The sequence below is a fragment of the Bubalus bubalis genome, chromosome 21 (genome assembly GCF_019923935.1).
Source record: "Bubalus bubalis isolate 160015118507 breed Murrah chromosome 21, NDDB_SH_1, whole genome shotgun sequence".
NCBI lineage: Eukaryota > Metazoa > Chordata > Mammalia > Artiodactyla > Bovidae > Bubalus > Bubalus bubalis.
Window position 1 is genome coordinate 29,784,061 of NC_059177.1, and position 16,972 is coordinate 29,801,032.

General features: G+C 41.7%; 1 protein-coding gene across 2 annotated transcripts; it reads left to right on the plus strand.

Moving 5' to 3' along the window:
- Positions 1-402: 402 nt before the first annotated feature.
- On the plus strand, positions 403-16,254 carry PROK2 (prokineticin 2). 2 transcript variants are annotated; one of them, XM_006067651.4, is made up of 4 exons: positions 403-776; positions 4,134-4,259; positions 11,468-11,527; positions 13,530-16,254. In XM_006067651.4, the coding sequence occupies exons 1-4, from the start codon at positions 681-683 to the stop codon at positions 13,632-13,634; spliced, it is 387 nt and encodes a 128-aa protein (XP_006067713.1). In that variant the 5' UTR covers positions 403-680; the 3' UTR covers positions 13,635-16,254. The 2 variants fall into 2 exon arrangements, with proteins under 2 accessions (XP_006067713.1, XP_006067714.1); XM_006067652.4 differs by lacking the exon at positions 11,468-11,527 and having other exon boundaries at positions 526-776; positions 13,530-16,250.
- Positions 16,255-16,972: the final 718 nt, after the last annotated feature.

The window sequence follows — 16,972 nt, forward strand, 5'->3', positions numbered from 1 at the left end:
ATTTTGCCCTCCCTTTGTTCTTTGCCCCTTGTTTTCCACGTTTCCAGGTTGTTTGTTTGATGTCTGTCTTTTCTGTTCAGTTACTGGACCCTAAGGACAAACCAAGTGGCTGTAGGTGGCATACAGAAATGAATACATTGAGCGGCTTTTGGCTCCTCCCTTGCTCCCCCGGTGTGTCCACAGCGCCCAGCACCTTAGTAGGCACTCCCTAGACATCTGGAGAGCAAATGAGCTGCAAGTTTGCAGCGCTGAGTACGTGGAGCTGGGGAAACCAGGACAGCAGAGGGGGTGTCTCCGACCACAAAAGACGTGCGGGCGCGTGCGGAAGGCAGCAGCGGCGCGAGGCAAGGGGCTGGCCGCGAGCCGGGCGCCGCGCGGGGGACCCTGCCTGCGTAGCGCCCCGAGTGGGGGCGCCCGGGACCACGGCGACACGTGCGCGGCAGGGACGCGAGCAGTCCCTGACGCGAGCGGAGCCGGGGCAGGCGGGTGGGCGCGGGGGTGTGCCCGCGCCATGCCCCCCGCGCGTGCGGCCGGCCGGGCGGCTGCGTGAGTCACGGCGGGGCTCGCCTTTATAACCGCCGGCAGGATCGCGTGAGTGGCCCGCCCGGCGCTCTGCGTTCCGCGCTCCAGCCCGTGCGTCCCCAACGGCCCCCCAACAGCCGCCCAGGCCCGAGGGCGCCATGAGAAGCCCGCGCTGCGCCCGCCTGCTGCTCCTACTGCTGCTGCCGCCGCTGCTGCTCACACCTCCCGCCGGCGACGCCGCGGTCATCACCGGGGTAAGCGGCCGGGCGCACCTGTCCACCCGGGATGCGCGCCCTCTTCGTGCCGCGGGGTCGTGGGGACGGGAACCGAGGGGGAGACGGCGTGGGGACCGCGACCCGGGAGGTGGGGGCACGGGAGGGTTATTCCGGACCGGGACACCTGCCCCACTCGCCCCTTGGAGCACCTGGAAGATGCCCTGATCCCTAAGCAGCGGGCGGCCAGGACATCGGGCGCTCCCTGGAAGAAGTGCCCACGGTCGCTCCCTAGCACCTTCTCAGCCTCGCCTGCCACTCTGTCCTCGCGTTTGGTCTTTTTTCCTCTTAAGTTGAAAGAAGTTTCCTTTGGCAGTTTTCTCGAGCACTTTGCCCCGGCTTTTCCAGACTCTGTCCTTAAAATTTAAGTGCTTTAAAATCTAAAGGGGCAAGACCAGTGCCCGCAGATCCTGGGAGACTTAATTCTGCGGTTGAGGAGTTTGCTCCCCAAAGCATCCTCTGCAAAATCCCTTTGAAATAACTTGGTTCAAGGTCATGAGTGCACTTTCGAAAAGCAACGTGGGTCTTTTCTTCTGAGTTCCAGCGGTTTTCATCCCCCCCCCCCCCCCACCCCAGCGTCCTGAGCTTCTTTTTGTAAAAGTTTTCCATTTCCTGTTCCTGATAAAGCACCTACAGTGCTTTGGCTTACTTATGGAGTAGGTGATCCTGTAGATGTTTCAGTTTAGAGAGATGTCATCATTTGTGGAAGTAGGAACTAGTTCAGTTCTCTCCTAGGTCCACCAACAATTTTCTTTGTGTGGATCCGAAGGATAACTTTACAGCACAAAATGAAAATGTCTACTTTATGCCAACAATGTAGAATTGCTACCATTTCCTGATTGTTCAACTCTAATAAGTCTGAAAGTATTTTACACCCCCATTAAATTATTTCAAATATCTAAGTTCACATAATAGGGTTTAAAGAGAAAAGTTTTATGTTTGAAATGATAGTACACAGATAATGAAATACCATTTAAATTTAAGGGAAGTGTCATTGTCTTGACAAAATTAAGCACTATTGTCTCCATGTGCTTATAGCACATTGAAAGTCCTTGTATTATAACAGTATTTGGTTACAACCAATAGGTATTTGGGTTATGGCCAAGAGATACTAAATAAGTATTGTGATATTTATTAGTATAGTTTGTAGAGATTTTTACAGATATAGATGTATTTGAATGGCTTTGTCAGTCCATGTGGTTGAAAAAAAGTTTTTACACGTCTTTCTAATACATGAGAATTGAAATCTGATTGGTTTTCCCTCATCTTCCCCTGCTGGCTCTTTAAATTTCTGCTAATCCTCTGAGCCCCAAATTCCTTTGTAATATAAGTATCTTTTTGTTCCATTCACAAGACAACACCAGTTGAATAGATTTGCAGTGGGTTAAAGATGAAGGGCGTTAAGAAACAGCTGTCTAATTAAAAATATATAAACCTATGCAAGTCTTTGTAAGTATTTCCAAAAACTGAACCTTTTTTGTTACAAAGTGAAATTTTATCACATTGAATGTTTATCTGTTAAAGTTTAAACTGGCCTTATAGGATTATATGTGTTGTTTTTCTTGTTGCAAAACAGTGCTAGAAAATAAAAGGATCTTTAAAAATTTCTCTAAAACAGCATGGCAGTAAAGAGATATAGTTATGTTTCCATGACAGGAACCATCTGGAGTCAAATGAAAAACCTACTAACTTATCTAGATATGTCATCTCTAGGATGTTTAAAATCCAAGTGATTGATTGAAATTTAAGAGATTTTGCCTGGATTTTGATTGTCTTATTAAAAGAGCTAGTGGGGCTTCAGAATTCCTGGTCTTGAGAATCTGTTGAAATAAAATATTGCCTAAAACCTCCATCTTAAATATTTACTTTTTGGGGAGTAGTAATGTGGTTATTTTTGAATTGATTTATATGTCCACATAGATTTGTTAAAACTGTATTGAAAAAGATCGTATAGTGAACATCTCATTTTTGGAATATAATGGCTACGTATGTGTGATTTCTGATGTTCAGATAAAAACTGGAAAAATGGAACTGTTTGTATATTTTCCTATAAATGTCTAAACACCCCAAGATGAAAATTACAGTTTTTATCCAATACTAAATAGCCCAAGAAAAAATTCTAATGGGGGAAATAAAACAATATAGCTGATCACTTTAATGAAAAAATAATGAATAAGAGTATCCCCATATATTTGTGTTTTGCGAAGTTATAGCTGTCTCCAAAACTAAGAACTCTGGAGAAGTATCTTAGTTATTTGCATTAAATCTGTGCTTAAATTTGTCTAAATTATAGATTTCTTAGCTTCTTACATATATAGTATAGGATGTTCTCACCTTAACACTAACAAAACAGATTACTGAACACCATTCAAACAAAGCATCCTATTTATGGATGGTTCTAGGAAAGAACCATAGTTTTTGGATCTATTTTTATGCAAATAAGTTTACACTTCATTATTTACTTCTGTTTAGTCAAGTGAGGAAATTCCTCCATAGTTGATTCTTTGATTATATGTATTTACAGTTTTTATATTAGGAACAAGTGTCTTGAGTATTCACTGTTGATAATTGCATCTGTCACTTGCATTTCTAAATCTGATGGATCTCAGAATAGTTTCATTAATCTTATATTGTACACATATGTATACCCTAAGCCAATAATTTCCTTCTTTGCAGGTTACTCACCTGAAAAAAAAAGAGTAACATAAGGCAAAAGTCTTGGTCTGGCCATTCTCAGCCTATGAAATCTCTTTCTTTCAAAAGGAAATGGTGAAAATCAAGTCAGAGGTGTGAGAAACATTAAATCTCATGAACCAAAATGCAAATATTTGAAAGAGAAAATGAGTTATACTTTTAAATTTACATCAGTATCTTTACGGATCTGGAGCATTTCATGATAGATTTAGAGACCATTTAAATCTCTTTTTTAAATTGGGCCCACTTTATTCTACAGTTAATAGTTATAAAATCTTGTGATTCAATTTATGTAGTTCCTAATGGCCACGTATGGTAAAAGACCAATATAAACTTCAAGTTCAAAGCTGTTTCATCCATAAAACACTAGAAAAAGAGAGCTGATTTTTTAAAAAAGTGTTGGGGTTTATAATTTTCATACTGTGTGGGCCATTATTTAGGCTTTTTTTTTTCACCAAGTGGGAAAATCTCTGATCAGATTTTATTGTAAATATGTTCAAATAAATGATTACAGTTTTATAAACATGTAAGATTATTAAAATCATAGCTGTGAGATGTTAAAAGAGCTTTTTTTTTTTTTTTACTGCTAATTTTAGCCTGAGTCATTCTGATTATCTTTATTTATGTTTGCTTATTACATTTCAGGCCTGCGACAGGGACCCCCAGTGTGGTGGAGGCATGTGCTGTGCTGTTAGTATCTGGGTTAAGAGCATACGGATTTGCACACCGATGGGCAAAGTGGGAGACAGTTGCCATCCGATGACTCGTAAAGTTAGTATATATGTGTTCTTGTTGGTTCTCTTACATTTCAGTTACTCAACTCCAAGCAAGGCCTCTATGACATGAAATGTGCTAGAAATTGGAAATCAGAGAAGATGAAGTGGAAAACCTCTTCCATTCTCCTCTCCATTTCCATCTGAGAGAACTGTATTCTTACCATCCTTATTTAACTGATCATTTACATATCATCATTCTCATGGCATTAGAAACATTTCATAAAAATAATTTGAAATACCGAATTTTGCTTAACAGTTTTAGGATATAAATACATATTACTTTTGGATATATGAATGTATTTTATATCCTAAAAGACCATTTATGTATATATATTACCATTTATATTATATACATATATGTGTGTGTATATATAAAATACTGTGTATACTTCTTTGCTGAAATCACACCTACTGAAAAGGCAGAAGCACATAAGTTTGTGCTTTGGGTTTTGTAGAAAATGATCCATGGGTTTTGTAGAAAATGATCCATGACGCAATCACTCTTGTATTTTAACTTGAAAGGCCTACATTTTGACTCTCTCCACAGGATGCGATGTTCACAACCCTGGAGATTCATGATGTTTACCTTTCCAATTTATTTTACTCTCTAACAGCTCCATATCACAATGACCTAAACACCTAAATAATTTTTGGAAAGTTATTGACAGGAAGTGGCAGGAGTGACGGCAGGATTGGATGGGGCTGCAGAGGTTGTGTCCTCAGGCGTTGCAGACCCTCCTGTCTGCAGGGGCCAGGGAGCTATGTGGGACTTCCGGAAGTGGGTGGGTGGCAGGTAGGAGGGAGCAGAGAAGTTTGTGGAGCCTGGAGAATCCATGTCCTTCAGATACAAAGCGTGTGAAACCCAGTATGGTTCCAGCGAAATCCCCAGGGGTGCCAGGCTGCAGGTGCCTTGCTCTTCTTGTGCCGTTAGTACATCCTCACTTACCAGCAGCTACATGGGGTCCAGGGTGCAGGGGTGTGTGGGGAGCAGTATGTGTGTGCTTGAGGACGTGTCCCAGGCCTGGGGCTTGTTGGAGGTGAGTTCAGTCCTCTGCAGTGTTCTCTCTCTACCCATCACATCCTCTAAAAACAGGTTAAATGTTCTCAAAGCAAACTGAATTCTGCCTTCTGCCTTCTTCTTTTCCCCACGTGTGGCTTAGGGTTTAAAACTGAAATGGAGCCAAATATCTTTATTCCACAGTCACAGATAACAGCTAAGGTTTTTGACTCTATCTGAATGAAATAAGGAAATAAATTGGGGTTTCGCTCAATGTGCTGTAGTGGGAACCCTGGTTGTTTAGACCCATCTGAAGATGACCTTGGGCTCTCCTGTGGTTTCCTTGAGAAACACTTCCTGTTGCATTGGTACCATTCCTCACCATGGTTTGACCGCTTGAGCGGGTACTGTCGTTTGTAAGCATGATATGCACCTTTTATTCCTGGCCATTTTGAGACAGGAAAGGTTTCAAAACCGTTAGTTGTCTGGCTCTGTGCCAAACCACTAACCCCATTCCCCTTGGTGGGGGTGGGGTTGGGGGTGGAGGGTGAAGCCTGCCCAGCCACCTTTGGCATCGGTCTCAGTTTTTTTCATCAGCCTTATCCAACACGAGTCGTCTTTTGTCCATGGGAGTCGCTGTCGCTTAAAAGTTGACTCTTAATTCACCGTTCTTTCAGAATTAGTTGTCTTTGTACATTGTTAGTATAACCTCCGCTACCCCAGCTGGTTTGCTAAAACAAGTCAAGAATGACACAGTCTGGGTAACTATTTTTGTGCAAATAGCAGTACTAGTTGCTACTTGTTGTATGCCGTGGTATACCAGATCCTCGATATGATACTAAATGTTGTGGATGTGTTTCTCATTTAATACAAGTCTGTGAAGTAAGGTTTGGTTTTCTCCCATCCTCTGTACAACATTCAGCCTCCCAGGGGCTTAGTATGTGGCTGAGGTCCCAAGGCAATAGGTCAGAGAACAGGCTCTGGATTTTGCTCTGTCCATCACTCCATTGGCATCTACTTCAGTGAAAGCTGTGGTCATGTTTAATTTGAACTTTTTTTCAGTGCAATTAACCCAGATGGGTTTGTGTAGGGAAATAGTCCAGAGTTGAAATCTGTCTCATCCTGTAGTTCTGATGAGGTTTCCAAATATTGAGATATTTTGACAAGAGAACCAGATTCTATTTTCCTGGTTCCTATAGTTTCTAGTTCAGGTTTAGCGCAGTCAGTTTTGAAAGAAAACAAAATCATTCTCCTGCCATAAACCCAGGAGCATCTCTGTGCTGTGCTTTTAATCACACTGTTGATAATAAAGTCTATGATAACAGATTATGGTTTTCATAGTAAAATTAAGTGATAAAAGAACGGAAAGTACTGAAAAAGTAAGATGTTAATGTCAGATCTGAACTTACCCCCATTCAGATAACCACTTGAACCATGTTTTTAGACCTCAATATTACAGCTGTTCATATTGGTTATTTTACTTTCTTGAAAATACATTTTCATAGGTCATTTCAATAACCTAGTTCTTGTTCCAGAGTTCTTACTTGTTCTGAGTGAAATTAACTTATCCTGATGAAAACCTAGTTCTTCCAGAGTATCTTTCAGCTATAGTCTATTCAAAACAACTAAAAAAAAAAAAAAAAAACCATTTTAAAATAAATATGTCCTGGTGAGACTCTACTCTAAAGTTTTGCAGTTCATTAGTAGATGGTAAAAATATAGATGGATGCTGTATAAAAGTTCTTTTAAATGTGATGTGTTCATTACTTTCCCCCCTCCATTTTCTTTTTGCCTTCTAAAAAAAATAGATTAACTCTGATTGTGGTCACAGGGACTGGTGTATTAGAAGCACAAGACTATGAATAGGTGAGGACTATACCTGCTCTAATTTTAAACTTTCTATTCTGGTTTGGTTAGACATTAGCTACCGATATTTATTTTGATAAAGTAAACAGTATTTGATGAATGAAATTAAGACCTATAGGTAGAAACTATTGAATTAATTTTACTATTTTGTTTCTGATGTATCAATTAGACAGTTTAGACACTCCTAGGCTACAATTTTGTAAAGTTTTTAACTTCACATTTGATCATTCAAAAATAGAATAAAATATAAGTCTACTTGAAAGGAATAGGATGCATGCTTTCTAAACACATTTTTAGGCAGATGGTAGTTATAACATGTATTGATTTTTCTTTAACAACTCGTTTTTAATAATTAAGAGTGCATTATTAAATCACATATCTACTGGGAATACTTTGCTGTTTATTGCTTTCTCCGGTTTAAGAAACACTAGTTTCTATTGGTACCCACACTTTTATTAACAGAGCTTACAAAGAGTAGTCATGTCCATCCTATGCTGTTTACTCATGGGCTTTAGAAGTTTAAAATTATGTGATGAGTACTTTTATTGCTTGTTATTTTATTAAAATATTAAATTTAATCTATATTTCCTTCAAAAAATTAATCTTATTTTTAAATTTTGCTCCGTTTTTTATGTTAACACTTTTTTAGCACTTGCTTTGGTTTTTTATTTTTGTTTTTGAGCTGCACTTTAAAACTTGACTAATCTATTCTCCTTTTCTGAAGAACATAATTTCCAGTTGACAAGAGGACTTCTGAGCCTGGCTCTTCTGACAGTTTAGACTGGGTGGCTCTTCGTTGTGGGGGTGGCCCTGGGCATTGTAGGATGTTTCCTAGCAGCCTTCGTCTCTACCCGCTAGGTGCCGTAGCACCCCATCCCAGTGGTGACCTCCAAAATGTCCTCCGATGTCCCCCTGGGCGTTGCAGGGGGCTGGAATCACGCAGGGTGAGCACCACTGTCTAATGCTTCATTTACTTAGCCTATCAAGGCACAGCACAGGAGATGTAGCATCTTCACCTCCTAGGGAACTCATCAGCTACCCAAGCACACAACTTCTTTTGCCGTCATCCACACAGGTGCTGGTGGCTGCCACACGTGATTGCCAGGATGTGTGTGTGTCAGGGGGCCCTTTGACCTGCAGAAACTACCACTCTTATTTCTTGCATATCTTTTTTTTTTTTTTTTTTGTCTTCTCCCAAGTTAGCACTCCTGACCATGACGGGAAACCTCCAACACGTTTGGATGCTAATCAGCTAGAAACTGGTGTGTGTTTCCTTTGATGCATGGTTCATGTTCTAATTACATCAGAGTTTAGCATTTTATCCTGATTCTTTTAGGCATGTGCTCTATTCTTCGATTATTGATAGCTAACATCTCTACTGGTTTGAAAGTCGCCAGCCAGCCCCCCGCCCTGAACTGTCAGCTCCACGTGTAGGCCCCATCTTGCATATCTTTTATGTCCCTTTAGTCCCAGAGACTCAAGGTTCCCCAACTCAAGTCCATTTCCCTACAACCAAGGAGGCTGGCCCACCATTCCCTGTTTTTTCTTTATTTTTTCTGGGTACACAGTGTGGTGGGAGGGCCCAGGTCTGTATCGGATCCACTTGCGTCAGCACAGGCCCCAGGTTAACATGATGCTCACAGGAGGGGAACAGATCAATAATTGTATATTTAGGGTTCTGAGAATATATGTACTGTGTCAAGTTGCTTCAGTCATGTCTTACTCTTTGCAACGTTATGACTGTAGCCTGCCAGCTTCCTCATTCATGGGATTCTCTAGGCAAGAACACTGGGGTGGGTTGCCATTTCCTTCTCCAGGGGATCTTCCCCACCCAGGGGTTGAACCCACATCTCTTACATCTCCTGCACTGGCAGGCAGATTCTTTACCAGTAGTGCCACCTGGGAAACCATGAGAATATATGCCTATTCCCAAAAGAAAAAAAAAAATTTAAAGAAACCGTACAGTGGCACTAATCAGAGCTATTAAAACCAGAAACTGTGGGAGTGTGGGACTTGTCATTTTTATTTTATGCACTCATACCATTTGAATTTTTTTGAACTATGTACTTCTATTGATAAAGTGGTAAGAAAACTGGTTTTATTAAGGAAAAAAATTATTGGGCCAGTGCTTTTTATGTCACATGACTCAGCTTTTCTTCAAGTATCCCATTGTGTTCCCTTCTTTAACACAGTTGACTCTGTTTTGAGAGATAGCACAAATAATATTTTGGTTTCATATCAGCACTGTTTTCTGTTTAAAAATGCTGCAGATGTGTTGGGCATCATGCCTTCTCAAGAGTGCTGAAGGTTCTGCCTTGGTAACTCCTAGAATTTGCTGATTGGAAATCTACAGTATTAGAAACATTGGCTTGAGTGCATAGTTGATTCTAAAGTAAACCGCCACGTTGGTACTGAATGATTAGCTCCTTGGCTGTATTTATACATCTAAAGATGCATCTTCTGTGAACACTTTCTTGTGCTTGTGTGACTGTCAGACAGCTACTAGGCTTGCCGTACATGAATGTAGAAAGAGCAGTGAATGGGCCAGTCAAGAAATTGGCAGGTATCTACGGGGTGTTCACCATGTCAGAAATTGTAGTGTGTGTGATTGAGAGCACGTAGATGGAGGAGAAAACTGCTACAGGCTTGTCCAGTGTTGAAAAGCTTGGGTGAGGGAGGGAGAAACACAGGCTGAATCTTGAAAAAGGATAAAAATAAGAAAAGGGCACCCAGGTATAAAGGGACCTGTCAGTCTAATCATTGTGTTAAATTGAGTTGCGGCAAATGTAGGTTGATGTTACACAGTCATGATGCCCTGGGTAAGAAAAAGAAAAATAGACATTTTTGAAGGTTTCACAAAAACACATGAGAACACATTGCCAGGGCCCTTCCTAGACTCTGGGGGGACTCTGCATAAGCAAGAGCCTTTGGTTTCTGAGTTTGGTGGCATTGATCAGTGCCAGGCAGAGGACTTTAGGATAAAGGTGGAGCCGCAGGAGCTGAGAAGGTCACCTTTTTACCCCTCAGGGAGGTCACAGCCTATGGTGGGATTGGGGTAGACGACAAGCATTTGACACATATATTTTTGAGTGTGTCCTTTGTACCAGGCTGAGTGTTAATGCACTCAAAACTAAAAGATTCCCTTTTCTTCTCAGGGCCTGGAGTCTGGGCCTGGTGGTATTTGGAAGAAGATGGAGATGGGCTTGACTGTGACATATTCCTTTTGTGGCTTGATGACCTCGGTCAGGTGTGTTGCTTCATCTCAAGAGGAAGCCACTTAGCTTGTGTCACAGGGAGACAGAAATCTGGCACCCGGCTTTAACATGACACTCAGACATCATGCCTTGCTGTGGCCTGGCCTGCGGCAGGCTGCCGGTGCGAGTTATTTCTCTTTCCTGCTGCTTTTGATGCTGAGAACCCACGTGGCAGGCCCAAGTGTGACCACAGTGTCGAGGTGCACAGAGCATCAGACTGAAGCCTGGAATTCGTAGTAGCTGAAACTGTCTTACTGAGTATCTGTCATTGATATGACCCTCCATGTTGGGCAGAGACCTTTCTTGTTTGACTCATGGCTGTATCCTCAGTACCTGAAACAGGGCCTGATGTGCTGCTGACACGCAGAGTCTGTTGAATGAATGAATAAGAGACCCCTGGTTGGTGTTCTCCATGTGTAACAGTTTGACATGCTTGTTACAGGTAGCACTCACCTTTTCCAGGCTCCTGTTCCTTGCCGCCTGTGTTTGTTCCTCTCAGCCTCGGCACTGTGGACATTTGAGAACAGATAACTCTGACATGGGAAAAGTCCCCTGAGCTGTAGGATGTTTAGCAACATCCTTGGCCTCTATCCACCAGATGCCCCCTCCCTGCACTGTGACACACAAAACTGCCTCTCTGGACATTGCCACCCATCTCCTGGGGGCAGCATCACCCCAAACTGAGAACCACTGGTTCGTGCAGTAGTTTGGGGCTCAGCGAAAGGAATCTTTCAAAATCTCTAGGCCAAAGTCATGAGTTATTATGTCTCATGCCATCCACTTGTAATTGTCCAAGCCATTCCTGCTGCCCCCACCTCCTCTGATATATTCTCAGTGGCAACAAATGAGCCGGCCTTCCATGGACCCTTTGACACACACAGTGACAGAACCATTCTAGCCCGTGTCTGCATGGGACCGATGGCCATGTGCTCCCATGGAGACACTGCCCTTAGAGCCTCGAAAGTAATGCTCTCACAAAAGGACAGAGGAACTGGGGTGGTCCTGCTTGTTCACCATGTGCCACCCCCACCTGCCTACTCTTCCCTTGGTATTTATTGATCTCAACCATCTCCCTGGCCCTTCCAGAACCATTTTGGGAATGGAAGGCAGGAAAGAAGAAAGACGAAGAGAAGAAGAAAGAAAAAGGTAAGGGGAACATGAGCATGGTAGCATCCAAAGATAATGCCCAGAATAATTAGCCTTGACCATTGCTGAACACCCCTAGAATTGGATCCATCCAATCAGTTCAACCTGAAAATAAGGTTAGAATGGTTCTGCCACTGTCTGCAGCCAGCCTTTTGTTCAGCCTTTTGTTTGATGCAGAAAGAAATGATTTCGAAGGCATCTGGAAGATGCATCTCAAGATTTTATTGTACGGATAGATCACTCATGTGGGGCAGCCTCTTTTGGTGGAATAGGAAATGAGCTAGAATGATACCAAAGGAAGCATTTGAGCTGGGAGGCAGGAAGGATGCATTTCTGTGCCATGTGTCAACTGTGGAAAGATCCCCTGAAGGCATGAGATTGCAATAGCTGTCCTCTCTCACACTACCCTCAATCGGGTAATTTGCCATCTCATTTCATTATCATCAACCACTTGCAGGCCTACAGTTAAACTTTCTCCCTATCCCTTGCAAAGCAGGCAGATTCTCGAGGGGACACCATTCCTATGGGAAGAAGGGTGGGTTTTGCTGTTTGCCTCTAGAAAGCATACATGTTTTGTGAGTCCTTCACTTGCCCCTGGCACAGAGAACGACCACACCAGTTGCTAGTTGACCCTTCTCAACCTAGCTTCACCCAGGTTCAAGCAGGTTCTTAGAAACAGCAACAAAACTGCTTGGTTCGGTTCGGTTGAACTGTGCTTGGCTCAAGCTTCACCGAACTGTGCTTGGTTCAGTTCGGTTTAGTTCGAGCACCGAACTGTGCTTGGTTCAGTTCGGTTGAACTGTGCTTGGTTCAAGCTTCACCCAAGTTCAGGTGAAGTCACCCAAGCACCGAACTTCACCCAAGTTCAGGTGAAGTCACCCAAGCACTGAACTTCAGGAAGTCACCCAAGCACCGAACTGTGCCTGGTTCAGTTCGGTTGAACTGTGCTTGGCTCAAGCTTCACCGAACTGTGCTTGGTTCAGTTCGGTTTAGTTCGAGCACCGAACTGTACTTGGTTCAGTTCGGTTGAACTGTGCTTGGTTCAAGCTTCATCCAAGTTCAGGTGAAGTCACCCAAGCACCGAACTTCACCCAAGTTCAGGTGAAGTCACCCAAGCACTGAACTTCAGGAAGTCACCCAAGCACCGAACTGTGCCTGGTTCAGTTCGGTTGAACTGTGCTTGGCTCAAGCTTCACCGAACTGTGCTTGGTTCAGTTCGGTTTAGTTCGAGCACCGAACTGTGCTTGGTTCAGTTCGGTTGAACTGTGCTTGGTTCAAGCTTCACCCAGGTTCAAGCAGGTTCTTAGAAATGGCAACCAGACTGTGCTTGGGGTGAGAGCAGCCTTTTGCTGCTGGCTCTCCTGCCTGGGGTTTGCTCTGTTGCATTTCTGCAAATCGGGCTGCCTCCTTCCGATTTTGTTGGCTTGCAGGATCTCAGTTCCCTGACCAGGGATTGAACCCAGGCCACGGCAGTGAAATCACCAAATCTTAACCACTAGACTGCCAGGGAACTCCCTCACATCTTTGCACAAATGTATGAATTTATACATTTCTCATCATCAGTGAATTTTTATTTGCTTATTGTACGCATGTGGTCGTGCTCATAAAGTTATGTTCTCTTCAAGGAGCTTCAGTAGCAGGACACTCTAAAAAAGAATTAAATGAGAAAAAGTAAAAGACAGTGTAGCTTGCTGATTAAATGCTTGGTCCTTCAGGTCCACTTGTCAGCCAAGCTTCAAGTTCTGGATATGTGACCTCAGGCAAGTTCCTAACCTCTGTGCTTTTGTCTCTCATCTATCAGATGGGTGTGATTAAAGTGTTTGCCATCTTCACAGAGTGGTTGGAAGGCTACGAAAGGATAATACATGAAAATAGATGCTGTTGTTTGAGGAATAGTTAATATTTAATAAACACTAACTTGCTATTCAAAGAAACTCCTTAAGAATAGTTTTTTTTCTTTTTAACATTTCCTGCTCTAACTCGGTTTTCTTTTTTATTTTAGGTTCCATTTTTTGGGCGGAGAATGCATCACACGTGTCCATGCCTGCCCGGCTTAGCCTGTTCACGGACTTCGTTTAACCGATACACTTGTTTAGCCCGGAAGTAATCACTTTAGAGGAGACGCTTTAAATGTGAACAGCCACACAATGTCTGTAAAGCCTGTTCACCTGTGATTGTGTCAAACAGATAATATGCCAGAAAGAAATGCTATTGCTTCCTCAGTTCTCTAAGTCACATTTCCCTCTTTGATTTTTAAATGATGTTGTACTTTTTTTTTTTTTGATTGAAAGGGGGTTTACATTTTGAATAGAAACATAAAGTGCAGGACATTATGGAACAGTTCTCATTTCCTTGTTTGTTTTCTCATTTGGCTTTTTTTTTTTTTTAATGCCAATAACTCATCCATTTTCGCAGAAGTGCAGAGAATACAAATTTGTTATTTTGTTACAGAAAATTTTTTTCCCTAAACATACCCTGCCCCCAGCCCTGTCCCACCACACACACACACACACACACACACACACACACACACCACTTGGGTCTCTTTCCTACATTCCCCAATGAGTTTTAAGACTCTCATTTTATTGTTTGGCATTTCCCTCCCTGACCCTCTAGCATTTTAAAGTGAGGATCCATATCCTTGAGCTTGCTGGCAGAATCACTGATGAGAATCAAGCTTTTTTGCCTGATACTTAAACAGTGGAAAGAATGTGTAGTTGAACCAGGTACCCTAAACTTCTCTTATAGGGAGTAGAGATGGGGCTGCTCCTGAACTTTGACTGATCCTGCTTATGTAAGTGGGTGCCAGGTCTGCGGTTGACCAGTGTAAGGACAGAGAGAATGGGAAGTCAAATTAGTCTAGATTTATAGATTTGGGATTTTTTTTTTTAAAAGACATTTCCAGTACAAATACTACATTTATTTCTTTTTCTTTTTATAAGGATTTTTTTTTTAACAAAAGTCTCCTAGTTAGAGATGTTCCAGAAAATGTCACTTGAAGAAGATGTATTGATTTTAATCTGGCATAACACTAGTTACCATGTTAGAATCAGTATTAAGTTGTCACTTAAACTTTATCTGTAACCCAAAGATCTGTTGTAATGGATTGCCTGGCACCCTGTCGTTTGTACGTACCACTATTGCTGTGTAAAAATTCTGTATCAGAATGACAGTACTGTATATCATTTGATTTATTTTTAATATTATATCCTTATTTTCGTCACAGTTGTCAGTTTTTATTACAAGCAGATTTCTATATAGCCCATATTAAAACAATGGGTAAAGACTCCAGAGTTGGTAATATAGCCCTAACAGAGTGTACATTTTCCTTTTACATACAGGAACGTTCTGTTTGCATGAGTTTTATGGTAGTACAAAAATAATGTATAAATCGGTGAGGTTTGGGGGAATGAAGGAAAATTATGACATGCATAACTGTAATCAAAATGGACTCATGGCATTTCCCTGTCTTGATTCAGCAAAGTAGTAATGGGTGCTGATCATAAGTGGTTAGGCAGGGCGCTAGGTCCTGGCCTATGGCGATGCCAGTGTAGCCTGGCCTTGAAAAGAACCCAGCAAGTATTGTAAATGGATTCAAATTTGCAAATAAACAACTTCTGAAGTGTGTTTAACTGACTAAAGTGGCCATGCCAACTCACTAACCCACAAAAAGTAATTGTTTATTTTATAGTTATTTATTCAGCCAGAACTTACAGTTGCATATTATATATAACTTTTCCCCTGGGGTAAGTTTTGCTATAAGTGTATTGAATTTTGCTGTACTTAGTACCATACTTGGTCGTAGAAAGATTATTTTGGGTTCAGTTTAGTTTGCGTTCAAGAAACATTCCTTGGTGAGTGTGTCGGTGAAAAGAAAGTCTTCAAGTGGAATTATGGGTAGTTTTGCTCAATATTGCTCAGTGCTGTTTTCACATAATGTTCACCACATCCTTTTAATAAGTGCTGAAAACTTGATTGGGTCAATCATCTGTTTTCCCCCAGGTTAAAAGACATGTAGCTTTTATAAAAGTTTGCTTTTATATGTCAACTTAATATTTTAAATCAATACCTAAAAACTTAGACTGCGTATACACAGCCAAGAGAATATTATGTGAATCGGGTGTACAAAACTTAGAACTGTACCTACTGACGCACTACCATTCAAAGAAAAACAGAGCTTTGTCATTTGTTACCTCTCTCGTTGGTTATTATTTTTATTGAGGAGTGTGCTCTTCTATTTGGCTATTACTTTTTAACTTGTTACCAGCACTTATCAAACAGTTGTTGTAAAAAGCTTGTGGTCATGTTTCCTGGACAGTTTTTAAAATAATTGTGTGCAAAGCACTTAAAGCTTTGTGCTGTAAAGACGGTATGGTGGTGCTGTTTCTTCCAGTCCCTAGGACAAGCTCTCATGGAAGCTGGAACTTCATAGGCCAGAATTTCTAAAAGTAAGGCAAAGTGAGAATTTATGCAAGAAAACCTAAGTCAACAATCTTGTCTGATATAAATTTTGTGAGTGGATTCCATTCTTTCTAAGGTAGAAATAGATTTTATGGCAGAAGCTACTGACCAAACTCAAATGGATCTTTGGATTTCTTGGCAAAGAAATCCATTGACTTTCATGGAAACTGTTCAGCCTTTTTCTTAAGAGCAGCACTTTTTAAAAATTTTATTTTAATTGGAGGCTAATTACTTTGCAATATTGTAGTGGGTTTTGCCACACATTGACATGAAACAGCCATGGGTGTACATGTGTTCCCCATCCTGAACTCCCCTCCCACCTCCCTCCCCATCCCATCCCTCAGGGTCATCCCAGTGCACCAGCTCTGAGCACCTTGTCTCATGGATCGAACCTGGATTGGCAATCTGTTTCACATATGATAATGTACATGTTTCAATGCTATTCTCTCAAATCATCCCACCCTCTCCCTCTCTCACAGAGTCCAAAGACTGTTCTATACATCTGTGTCTCTTTTGCTGTCCTGCATATAGGATCATTGTTACCATCTTTCTAAATTCCATATATATGTGTTATTATACTGTATTGGTGTTTTTGTTCTGATTTACTTCACTCTGTATAATAGGCTCCAGTTTCATCCACCTCATTAGAACTGATTCAAATGTATTCTTTTTAATGGCTGAGTAATATTCCATTGTGTATATGTACCACAGCTTTCTTATCCATTCTTCTGCCGATGGACATCTAGGTTGCTTCCATGTCCTGGCTATCGTAAACAGTGCTGCAATGAATATTGGGGTACACATGTTTAACTGTAGAAACATTTGTGCCAGAAGTGTTCCCCTAAAATCCTCTCATCTAACTGAAGACGTCTTCCTTTCCAGCATTCAGTGCAGCCTTTTGTGGGAACTTTAGCAAACCAGACCAGTGATAGATAACACATAAACTTTATTCTTCCTTGGTTCTAACATCAGAAATCTCACCCT